This window comes from Mastomys coucha, unplaced genomic scaffold (genome assembly GCF_008632895.1).
Source record: "Mastomys coucha isolate ucsf_1 unplaced genomic scaffold, UCSF_Mcou_1 pScaffold5, whole genome shotgun sequence".
NCBI classification, from domain to species: Eukaryota; Metazoa; Chordata; class Mammalia; order Rodentia; family Muridae; genus Mastomys; species Mastomys coucha.
In genome coordinates, this window is record NW_022196911.1 from 68,159,201 (window position 1) to 68,171,941 (window position 12,741).

Below are 12,741 nucleotides of genomic sequence, written 5' to 3' on the forward strand. Positions count from 1 at the left end.
CCTCGAACTCGGAGACCTCCCAAGTGCTGGGATTAAAGGTGTGTACCTTGTACCTCCATTGCTAGGCCTTGAGGCCAATTTTTAAAGACTTTGGTGGATGAGTCTCAGGTAGAAGCTAATTGGTGCCACCTGGAGGCCACTGAGAAAAATAACTGCTTCCACCTACCCACCCACCCACCTACCTACCTACTGTGTGTGTGTGTGTGTGTGTGTGTGTGTGTCTGTGTCTGTGTCTCTGTCTCTGTCTCTGTCTGTCTGTCTGTCTCTGTGTGTCTGTGTGTCTGTGTGTGTGTCTGTCTGTGTCCATAGAATCCATAAGAGGATGTCAGATCCCTGGCAGTTGTGAGCCACCATGTTAGTACTTGGGTCCTCTGGAAGAGCAACCACTCAACCATCTCTCCTACCCAAGTCTGTTACTCTTAGGTAGTAAAGGCATCTTGAAGAAAGGAACCAGGGCAAATCATCATGGATAGTTAAAAGGTGGAAAAAAGAACCTTTTGAAGTAAAGTATAACTCTGTGAACTGTCGTGGGTTTCCACCATCCAAGATATTGCTTCAGAAGCCCCCAGCTGTTCTCCTCCTATGTCTGCAGTTACCCCTGTTCCCTTCTGAGGATGTATTGGCCATGGTAACTGGTTGCTGTCATGTCATTGTATGTTCTGTTGTTTCTTTTTAAGGAGATCTTTTTGCTTCTACATTCCTCATTAAGAACGGGGCCTTTGTCAATGCTGCCACAGTAGGAGCCCAGGAGACCCCATTACACCTTGTAGCATTGTACAGTTCAAAGAAACACTCAGCAGATGTGATGTCTGAGATGGCGCAGATTGCAGAGGCCCTCCTGCAGGCTGGTGCCAACCCCAACATGCAGGATAGCAAGGGCAGGTGAGTGCACTAACTCCAAAAGAGAATTTTTGTGGTGGCACAAAATAAACATACACAGTATTTGATATTATTAAATTTGATGTTTATTGAAGTTGGAAACATTTATTTGTCATGCAAAGTAGTGCCATGACGAAGACTAAAAGCACTTGGAGAAACATTTACAGCCTAGCTAAAGTAGATCTGAGTGTCTAAGCAATTTATATCATTTTATGTTGAAAGCAACCAGAGCAGTCGTCTAGTCCGTGCTTACATGGACTTTTTTTTTTTTTTTAGCATTTTTAGGATCACTTGGATAGTTTGAAGAGAAATTACTACCTCAAGGCAACCTGTTTTATCTCTGTGAGGTCAAATGGTTAGAAAAAAAATCCTATTTTAAACTCAGTTCTGCCTTATAAATACCTTTACTTTAACAACTTATCTCCAGAGTTTCACTGGACAGCCCTTCTTGTATTTGGTAATGTTTCTGAGTTTTGTTTTGTGTTTTACATTTTTACAAGTTTTTATTTATTTATTATCTTTTGTGTATGGGTGCTTTGCCTGCATGTATGTGTATCAATATATCACATGCACGCAGTGCCTGTGGAGGCTTGAAGAGTGTTAGCATTCCCTGGAACTGGAATTACCGGTGGCTGTGAGCCATTGTCTGGGTGCTAAGAATCAAACCCAGGTCCTGTGGAAGAGCAAGCACTGCTCTTAACCACTGAGCCGTCTGTAGCCCAGAGTCTGTTGCTTTTACATCTCCCCAGAAGCAGCTGGTTTAGAATTGTGAGACGAGCTGCCTGTCTTTGAGGCAGAAGTGTGGGAAGCTCTGAAGGGCAGTTCAGCTCCTTGCCTCACCAGCTTCAGGCAGGCCACAGACATCACTCACCATCAGAGCAGTTTATCGTTTTGAAAACCTACCCAGGAAATAAGATTTCTGTGAGGTTGGCTGCCGGAAGAGGATCTGTGCAGTGTACAATGCGCAGAAATAAGATGGTCCAGGATCTTTGTGTCATAATCATTTTCCCAAATAGTTTCATCCTTTCTTCCCCATGTTGATTCTTTGGGTTTGTTTTTTTGTTTCTCCATCTAACTGTAGTAAGCTTGGACAGTTTGTCCATCTGCAGTAGAGGCCAGGCTCAGGCCCTATGCTCTAGTAGCAGCCTTCCCTCCAGGCATTTGAATACTAAATAAACAGGTGGTGAAGGATTGACCCAGTTCTTTGTTAATGCTGATGTGTACTCCAGTGTTGATAGAACATTACAGTAAAGAAGAGCAAAGTTTCCTTTCAGATTGGCAGAGGACGGATGAGATGCAAATGTGACAGAATCTACTGTTTACCATATTGCTGCAGTGATTCTTGGCCATGGTTTTGGAAACCAGAGTGATGGAATTGGTTGTTGATGTGTTTCTACCATGGATTGTAATCCCTCCCTGCCATGAGTGTCTTTCTCTCCTGAACTGACTCCTCTTTTATTTCATTTTATTCTGTCTTACCCTCAGGACTCCTTTACACTTGTCCATCATGGCCAGGAACGAGTATGTGTTCAATCAGCTGCTGCAGTGTAAACAGTACGTAGGGCGGCCTGGAGAAATGAAAAGCGGTTGTGAGGGTGGGATTGTGAGTGAAAAATCTTTCCTTACTAAAATTTTTAAAAACTATTGTTCATTTGTTTGTTTGATACAAGGTCTTATTAGGTAGCTCAGGCAGGCCTGAGATTCAGAGTCCTTTTGCTTTTTGTCCCCCAAGTGATGGGATTACTGGCTGTCGTGCCTAGCCTGAAGTTTTCTCTTAAGGTGCCTTTTATAGTTATGGACCTTAAATAAAATAAAAATTTGTCCTTTAGAACATAAAGGGAGAGAGTGGAGCTGTTGGCAACAAAGGGAGGCTGGAAATTGTATCTGTCATTCATACTGCTTCTTTATTTCAGATTAGATTTAGAGCTGAAAGATCATGAAGGCAGCACTGCGCTCTGGCTGGCCGTCCAGTACATCACTGTGTCTTCAGACCAGTCTGTAAACCCCTTTGAAGACCTCCCTGTGGTAAATGGGACATCATTTGATGAGAATAGCTTTGCAGCCAGACTCATTCAACGTGGCAGCAACACTGATGCTCCTGATGCAATGACAGGTAGATCACAGAGGCCCGGGACGGAGGCCAGAGCCTGAGAACTCTGGGAAACAGACCATTGGTTTCCTGTCAGTGGCAGGAGTTGTGAAGTCAGTGATGGCCTCAGACTTACTAGATAGCCCAAACTAGCTTTGAGCTTGGTGAGTCTCTTGTATCAGCCTCAGTATTGGGATTACATCACAAACTTGTAAATGTTTTAATAAAAATGCAGAAATGGAAAGGCTCACTATTATGAGAACTGATTTTTTTTTTTGTATTTAATTTTAAGCTCCATAAAAGCCTGGGTTGTGGTTTCTTTGTTTGTTTGTTTGTTTGTTTTGGTTTTTTTTTTCCTGTGCTTCAAATAATTTAACCAGACATCAGCTTAAGTTGTTTTTTTTTTTTAAAGGTATATTAATTTTATGTATTTGAGTACACTATAGCTGTCTTCAGACACACCAGAAGAGGGCATCAGATTCTGTTATAGATGGTTGTGAGCCACCATGTGGTTGCTGGGAATTGAACTCAAGACCTCTGGAAGAGCAGCCAGTGCTCTTAACCACTGAGCCATCTCTCTAGCCTCCAGTTAAAGTTGTTTTTTTGTTGTTGTTGTTGGTGGTGGGTTTTTTTTTGGGGGGGGGGCAGGTTTCGAGACAGGATTTGGCTGTCCTGGAACTCACTCTGTAGACCAGGCTGGCCTCGAACTCAGAAATCCACCTGCCGCTGCCTCCCAAGTGCTGGGATTAAAGGCGTGTGCCACCACCGCCCGGCCTAAAGCTTACTTTTAATCACTAAATTAGAAAATACTATTTTTAATTGTTTTTCTTAAAGAAACAGGCTCCCTTCTTTCATTTTCAAGAGAATGTCTACCAAACATTCAAGTTTAAATAACAGTAGTGTATTGGGAGTCATTCTGAGTAAAAATCCTGTTCCCTGACACTTTGCTGAGATTGTTTGTATACCTTAACTCAATTGTGTTTCCTCTGGACAGTGTACTTTACAGTGTAGCAGCAGCTTTGTCCATATTTCTTATGTAGCATCCCGACTCTTACAAACATACATCGTTAAGAGTTACTAAAATTAGGAGTTTTTCTTGGAAATGAAAATGAAAATGAAGGCACACTCTGTTTGTGCACTCTCAGGAGTGTTCTAGCATGTTTGCACTGCTGTGATCTGGGAGGCACTTGACCTGTACCTGCCACTGATTTTGCAACATAAGTGCCAATGTCAGCATGGTTGTAGAGGAAAGTAAGGATTCTGTGAAAATGGTTCTGATCTCATGGGTGCCCTGCAAGACTCCCAGGAACCTCCACCAATCCATAGACCACACTTGGGACCACTCCTTGATCTTGCTAAAGAAAGCATGGTGGGGTTTTCTTTTTTAGTTTTTTGTTTCTTCCTTTGTGTGTATGTTTGGGTTTTTGTTTGTTTGTTTGTTTGTTTGTTTAAGACAGGATCTCTACATGTAGCCCTGGCTAACACATGCTACTACTTTTCCCAGAGCAGCATGGAGGTATTCTAATGACAAGGTTTCCATGTATAAGTATTGAATACTTGTAGAAAGCATTAGTTGATAGCCGCTGAGATGACTCAGTGGGTAAATGTGCTTGTCACCAAGCCCGATGATCGATCTAAGTTTGATGACCAGAACCTACATGGTAGGAGAGAGAACTAATGTACTGTCTTACCCTACACATACTCATAACACACATAGAAATGAATGGATGCCAAGTATGGTAGGAGCAATTAACAAAGAAAATTGATTCCTGCCTCCCCTCCATCCAAAAAGGTAATTATTAAGTAATACTTTTGCTAAAGTTGTAATAACTTTAAAGAGGCTGGAGGTATAACTCAGCACATGCCTGTGTCCTTGAGTTTAGATTTAATACACAATTCATATGGAAGGTAGGTTGATAGGACGAAAGGAAAGGGGAAAGGGAGGGAGGGAGGAAGGGAAGTCAGTCAGATGAAATCACCTACCAGCTCCATAGGATTTGTCCATCCTTGTCATCCTACCACATGCTAGGATCACTGCAAGTTCAAGATCAGTCTGGTTTACACAGTTCTAGCCAGCTAGAACAGTATAGCAGCGTGTTTTCCGAGGGGTGGGGGGGCAGAAATTTAGTAGTTAATAAAAGCAGAAGGCAGTAAGTTCTGTCCAGAGTGCTAAAGAGTTAAACAAAGCACTTGGAAATGCCATCATGTCTAGATATTAAGCTAGAAATTATACTGTTTTTTTTAAATCACACTTTTTTTGATTTCTAACCTTAATTATAGTATGTAATAGTGTGGCATTTCGAACTTGAATTTTGTTACATTACTGTTTTCTCTATATAAGTTTCCACCTGCTGCCCCTACATCGTTGAACTTGCATCCAGGACAGTTTGCACAAGCTGGGAAAAACTTACTGAGCTGTATTGCCAGCCTTAGAACATGTTCTTCTAAAATGTGATATATTATTTACAAATAATAAGCTTTATTCACTGGGATTCTCTCTGTGTGTTAAATCATAGTTGTCCATTGCACTTTTCAAGTCTTCATGTTCTCTGATCAACTTTGGCATGCTTGTTCTACAATCTCCTTTCTTGTCCTTCCTTCCTTAGTGCTAGTAAGTGTGCTGTCCTAGTCAGGGGCTGTGTTCCTGCACAAACATGACCAAGGAGCAAGCTGGGGAGGAAGGGCTTTATTCAGCTTGCACTTCCACACTGCTGTTCATCACCAAAGGAAGTCAGGGCTGGAACTCACACAGGGCAGGAACTTGGAGACAGGAGCTGATGCAGAGGTCATGGAGGAATGCTGCTTACTGGCTTGGTTCCCCTGGCTTGCTCAACTTGCTCTCTTATCGAACCCAAGCCTACCAGCCCACTATGGGCCCTCCCACCCTTGATCACTAGTTGGAAAAATGCCTTACATCTGGATCTCATGGAGGCATTTCCTCAAGGGAGGCTCCCTTCTTTGTGATAACTCCAGCTTGTGTCAAGTTGACACACAAAACCAGCTACTATATTTGCCATCAGTAAGCTGTACCTGGGACCCTCCCAACCCTATCTATTAGACTCTGAGAGTCTTCTATTGAGATGATATTTTCCATTATAAAATTGAGTTTTAATTTAAATTTTGTTTTTGAGTCATATAGCCAAACTGCTCTCAAATTTGATGTTAAGATGATCTTAACTCTTTTTTTTTTTAAAAGATTTATTTATTTATTTTATTTGTATGAGTACACTCTAGCTGTACAGATGGCCATGAGCCATCACGTGGCTGCTGGGAATTGAACTCAGGACCTCTGCTTGCTCCAGCCCCACTTGCAATGGCGTAATACACTGTAGCTGTCTTCAGACGCACCAGAAGAGGGCGTCAGATCTCATTACGGGTGGTTGTGAGCCACCATGTGGTTGCTGGGATCCGAACTCAGGACCTTCAGAAGAGCAGTCGGTGTTCTTACCCCCTGAGCCATCTCACCAGCCCCTTATCTTAACTCTTAATTCTTATCATTTTTAGATTTATTTTATTTGTATGAGTGTTTTGCTCACATGTATGCATGTATATGCATCATATGTGCCTAATGTCCAAGGAGGCCAGAAAAGGGCGTGGAATTCCTAGTATTACCAACAGTGGTGAACTGTCATATACCACCATTTCTAGATTAATATGTAGTTGAGATGACATTTCCAGGTATTTAGACTAAAACTCTTATCTTAGCTCTTTTACTGCCTTTAGCTCTTGTTACCGTACTATGAGAGTTTCTTCTCCTCTTTTTTCTTTTTTTTTTGACAAGGTCTTACTATGTTGCCTAGCTGATGTGGAGTCACCACATAGAGCTAGAAGAACTGAATCCAGGTCCTCTGCAGAGTATCCAGTATTCTGAACTGCTAAGCCATTTCTCCAGCCCCCTATTTATTGTCTTGCTTTTACCTCCTAACAGCTGAGATTCTGGGCATGTATCATGCCCAGCAGAAGTTGAGATTAGAATGACTATAAACTATAGATGAAGTCACTTTCTGTGAAAGGAGAAAAAAATGATATAAAAACAAGTAGTACTTTGTCCATTTTCTTTTTCTTTTTTTTTAAATTGAAGGTACATACATGTGTACATACATAAGACTGAGCCTGTGGAAGTCAGATGATAACTTTTGGTATTTGGTCCTCAAGGCAGGGTGTCTTCTGCATAGGCTAACTAGCCCTAGAGTTTCCACTCGTGGCTCCTCCTTCCATCTCACTTTAGAAATGCTGGAACTATAGATGTATCCTACTGCTGTTTACCTAGTGCTTGGGAAGCCTGAGCTTGGTGGAGCACACCTTTGATCCCAGCACTCAGGAGGTAAAGGCAGTTGGATCTCTGTGAGTTCAAGGTCAATCTGCTCTGCATAGCAAATTCTAGGATCCAGGCCTACAATAATGAAGCCCTGTCTTAGAAAAAGAAACTGTCTTAGAAAAAGGCAGTGGTGGCGCATGCCTTTAATCCTAGCACTTGGGAGGCAGAGGCAGGCAGATTTCTCAGTTCGAGGCTAGCATGGTCTACAGAGTGTAAGAGCAGTGCATGTTCTTAAGCACTGAGCCGTCTGTACAGGGCCCACATGAGATTTCATGTTGTATTTGGAAATAGTTAGACCAGTGGGAGCCAAAAACCATTTGGAGAAGATTTTATTTTCCTAAATGTCTTATTCAGAAAATAGTTACAGTATAAAGCAAAAATATTCCTGAGCTAACAGCAGGCTTCCTAAGGCTGTGAGGATAAGACTGAAGTTTCTGATGGGCATTTTCTAGTATAGCTGCATTCATGATACCTGGGCCTTGCTACCTGTACCCCATCTTCCCCAGAACATTCAGAAGCATCTCTAGACTTTGTTTTGGTTTGCTTTTTAACTAAAATTTTATTTTATGTGTCTGGATATTTTGTCTACATGCATGTCAGTGCACCATGTGCATGTCTGGTGCCCATGCAGGCCAGAAAAGAACATTAGGTTCCCCAGAACCGAGCTCTAAGCAGTTGTGGGTTACCACGTGGGTACTGTGAATTAATTGAACCTGGCTCCTCTTGAAGATCTCAGTGCTGGAAGAGCAGCAGCCAGTGCTGTTAACCACTGAGCCCCTAGATGATCTTGATTGTCACAAGTTCAGAGATCCTTGTAGGTAGGAGCCAGGGTATTGCCAAATGTGCAACTTACAGAGTAGGCCTGTATGGCAAAGGAAATGTTATAGAAAATGTCAGCAGCACTGAGGATGGGAGGGGAACTTTGCCCCTACCCAAGCCCCAAAAGGAGATAGAACTTACTGCCAGGAAGGATGATGAAACACTACCTACTGTCTGTGTGGGCTGGCCATTAGTGAGAAGGGCAGAGTGTTGTACAGGGTGGGACTTGAGCTTGTTTTCATGCAAATAGAAGAGTGAACCTGGCTTCTTTCTTGTAGGAAATTGTTTACTACAGAGGGCAGCTGGGGCTGGAAATGAGGCTGCAGCTCTCTTCCTGGCAACCAGTGGTGCCCACGCCAACCACAGAAACAAATGGGTAAGTTAGAACAGGCAACTGGGGGAATGGCTGTGGTTTGTGGAAGAAATGGCTATCTTGGGTATGCAGGAAAAATGGAATAGTCTTTTTTTTTTCTACACTTTTGTAAATATTCATATAACTAATGTAAAAGGAATCCACAGCTGTGATTGGCCTAAGTTTTGCTTACTTCCACTGTTCGTAACTGTGACAGGAACTCGTAATTCCCTTCTAAGGTGATTTGGGTTTTTGTTTCATTCAGGGAGAAACTCCTTTGCATACAGCTTGTCGGCATGGCCTGGCCAACCTCACAGCGGAGCTCCTGCAGCAAGGTGCCAATCCAAACTTACAGACAGAGGAGGCTCTACCTGTGCCTAAAGAGTATCCAGTCCTAATGAGTTCTGCAGATGGCATCTACCTACAAACACCCTTGCACATGGCAATTGCCTATAACCATCCAGATGTGGTTTCTGTCATCTTAGAGCAGAAAGGTAGGTGGTTGGGTCTGATGCCTAATATTGTAAGCTGTGGAAGTGGGTGTCTGGGCAGTTAACTTGAGAAGCTATTGTTGCTGTTTGTGAGTCGTGCACAGCTAGTTTTGTAGCTGTCACATTGTAGTCTCTGGAGTACAGTCTATTCTCATGTGTGGGATGGTTAAGTTTTTAAAAAGTTAATTTATCCTAAATATTTTACTTTAAAGTAACAGATCTCTGGATTTCCACTCCCCACAAGAAATATCTGTTGGCTTCCTCTGAAAAGCAATCATGTTCTGGCCAGTCAGTTAGTTTATAACTGAGTCTTAGCTTCTAGAATGCTTTAAATGTGACCCAAGGAGTCAGGTGCAGTGGCTCATGGCTGTAACCTCAGTACTAAGGGGTCAAAGACAGGAAGATCTCTAGCCAGGGCTACCAGTGAGACCATTTTCCTCCTTAAGGATTAAGGATTTTCTTTTTTTGTTTGTTTGTTTTTTTGTTTTGTTTTCGAGACAGGGTTTCTCTGTGTAGCCCTGGCTGTCCTGGAACTCACTCTGTAGACCAGACTGGCCTTGAACTCAGAGATCCACCTGCCTCTGCCTCCCAAGTGCTGGGATTAAAGTCATGCACCACCACTGCCTGGCAGGATTAAGGATTTTCTACCTCAATTACGAGAAAAATAAGGGCTGGAGAGGTGGCTCAGCAGTTAAGAGCACTGACTGCTCTTCCAAAGGTCTGGAGTTCAAATCCCAGCAACCACATGGTGGCTCACAACCATCTCATAATGAGATCTAATTCCCTCTTCTGGGGGTCTGAAGACAGCTACAGTATACTTACATACAATAAAATAAAATAAATCTTAAAAAAGAAAAAAAGAAAAGTGCTGTCAGCCACAGGATGGTGAAATCAAGTTTCTTTTTCTTTTAAAAATATTTAGCCAATGCTCTTCATGCCACCAACAACCTACAAATTATTCCGGACTTCAGCCTTAAGGATTCCAGAGACCAAACTGTGCTCGGCCTAGCATTATGGACTGGTAAGCTATGCCATATGCTGTTGACTCTCAGGAGATAAGTAGATGGGTAGATTAGAGGGGGCAGGAGGAAGTGGTGGGGCTAATCATTTTGTCTTAAAAGAACTTTCTGCCTATTACATTCACTGGAAAAGTGCTGTCTGTGGGAAGCTTAGAGGGTCTGTTTGTTGTCAAAGAAATAAGAAAAGATGGCAATGCATGAACTGGAGTTTGTTTATTTCCCAGGCATGCACACAATTGCTGCTCAGCTGCTGGGCTCTGGAGCTTCTATCAATGACACCATGTCAGATGGACAGACATTGTTGCACATGGCCATACAGCGGCAAGACAGCAAGAGCGCTCTCTTCCTACTGGAGCACCAAGCTGATATAAATGTCAGGTGCGACAGAGGCATGTTCTCGCGTAACTCCAGGGTCATATGTAATGGAGATGCTTCAGAGTCAGAGCCTAGATTTTAGAGGGAAATTATTTTTTTTTTAAATCATAAAAAAGGAAAAACAATGGCACTCAGAATGTACAAATGAAGCCAGGACTGCATGTCACACACCTATAATTTTAGCTTCATAGGAGACTAGGCAGGAGGATATTTCAAGGTAGAAAATCTATTTCAAAATGAAAAATTTAAGAAGTGTACAACTTTAATCCGAGCACTCTGGAGGAACAGGCAAACAAGTCTCTGGGAGTGCACGGCCAGCCTGATCTGCACAGTGAGACCCTGTCCCTAAAGAGTGCACGGCCAGCCTGGTCTGCACAGTGATACTCTGTCCCTAAAGGGTGCACAGCCAGCCTGGTCTGCACAGTGAGACCCTGTCCCTAAAGAGTGCACGGCCAGCCTGGTCTGCACAGTGACACTCTGTCCCTAAAGAGTACACGGCCAGCCTGGTCTGCACAGTGACACTCTGTCCCTAAAGAGTGCACGGCCAGCCTAGTCTGCACAGTGACACTCTGTCCCTAAAGACAAAAAATAATAAGTAGACAACTCTGACCCTGTATTCAGACCCAGGACCTCAAACTGGGTGGCATACAGAAACATGATGATGGAGTATCTCAGTGGTAGGGCACTTGTCAGACACCTTTAATGTTTCAGGTTCAGTCCCTACTTCATGTCCTCTAACAAAAAGTACAGACACGGGCTATAGGTATGATCTGTGGTCACGTACAGCCATAGCCAAACTGTACCCTATCCTTCTTGGTATCCGTCAGGGCCAGTGCACAAAGTCACACAAATCTTGTTATATGTAAAAGGTGGTCCAGAAATCAATCTTTAATAAAATTTCAGTTGCAACAAAGAACACCCCAGTAACTAAACAACTAAACTACAAGTATGCTTTAAGGGGAAAAGGCTTTAAATTTTAAATTTATATATTTATGTAGCACATGTGCGATGTATCCACATGTTCCTCAGTGTGTTATAGAGGTAAGAGGGCTTGTGGGAGTCCATTATCTCTCCAGATGTGTTCTAAGGATCAAATTCAGGTGTCGTGTTTAGTTAGCAGCCCTGCTGTGTCTTGCCAGACTCAGACTTTTATCATTGTGTGTTCACAGGATCCTTTCTGAATTTCCAGTGATAAATGATGCTGAGTTACAGAGTCGGGGAGTGAGTGTGGGGGTTTTGTTTGTTTGTTTGTTTTGTTTTGTTTTTAAGACATTCCCGTGTATACCAGATTTCCAATTCTCTGTAGCTAAGGATAACTTTAAATTTCTCGTCCTCCTCCCCTTTTCTTTCAAGTGTTAGGATTGCAGGCATGTGTGCTGGGGATCAAGCCAGGGCACCGTGTGTGCTAGACAAACACCCTACAACCAAGCTATATCTCTAGCTCTATTTGTTTGCTTTCTATAGTGCAATAGAGAGAAATGGCTTTATTTTAAATGATTGAGTTTTAAACAGCTCAGTAAAGACAAATACAGCTGACAGGTTTGGTTTTCTTAAGAACGTTCTAGAGACTAACTGACGTGAGTATAATGGACCCAGTGGCATGTAGGATTTGGCACACCTGTAGGGTGCTGTTTTCTTTGGATGCCGTTGGAAGCACTGGTTTTGATTGTGGTGAGTATGTCTTCATAGGACTCAGGATGGGGAGACTGCCCTTCAGCTGGCCATCAAAAATCAACTTCCACTAGTGGTTGATGCCATATGTACTCGAGGAGCTGACATGTCTGTGCCAGATGAAAAAGGGAACCCACCACTGTGGCTTGCCTTGGCAAGTAATCTAGAGGACATTGCTTCCACTCTGGTGAGTCATGCAAAACAGAGCCTCTGCTTACAGATGAGGGTGTGCTGTGTCAAATATGGATTGGTTGCCTGTGTAGCGTCCTGAAGCAAAAGGTCAGCCAAGTAATAAATCCGAGTCAAGGACAGCAGTGGAAAATCGTGTTAGGAAGTCCAAGATAATGGGGCTTGAGAGATGGATTAAGGTACTTGTTGCAAAGGATCCAGAGTTGACTTCCAGCACCCACATGGTGGTTTGCAGTCATAACTCCAGTTTAGGGAATCTGATGCTCTCTTCTGACTTCAGCCAGCTCCAAGCATGCATGTGAGTATGCAGACATACATGCAGGAAAAATGCGCATGTACATAAAAATAAAATAAGTCTAAAGTAGTTGGAGGTTCAGTGAGGCATGGGTTGTATTTACCTTTAATCCCAATACTGGGCAGGTAAGGCTGTGGCATCTCTGAGTTCAAGGTCAGCCTGGTCTACAGAATTCCAGGACAGACAGGGCCTTGCAGAAAAACCCTGTCACGAAAAACCAAAAGAGAGAGGAGAGAGAGAGAGA

General features: G+C 42.9%; 1 protein-coding gene across 1 annotated transcript in view; it reads left to right on the top strand.

Moving 5' to 3' along the window:
* Window positions 1–12,741, top strand: part of Ankfy1 (ankyrin repeat and FYVE domain containing 1) — a 75,232-nt gene that overhangs the window by 47,052 nt on the left and 15,439 nt on the right. The window contains exons 8-15 of the mRNA XM_031352751.1: window positions 678–882; window positions 2,365–2,433; window positions 2,793–2,992; window positions 8,384–8,481; window positions 8,723–8,951; window positions 9,871–9,969; window positions 10,192–10,345; window positions 12,032–12,200. Coding sequence (XP_031208611.1) covers window positions 678–882; window positions 2,365–2,433; window positions 2,793–2,992; window positions 8,384–8,481; window positions 8,723–8,951; window positions 9,871–9,969; window positions 10,192–10,345; window positions 12,032–12,200 — 1,223 coding nt within the window. The remainder of the gene's footprint in view (window positions 1–677; window positions 883–2,364; window positions 2,434–2,792; window positions 2,993–8,383; window positions 8,482–8,722; window positions 8,952–9,870; window positions 9,970–10,191; window positions 10,346–12,031; window positions 12,201–12,741) is intronic.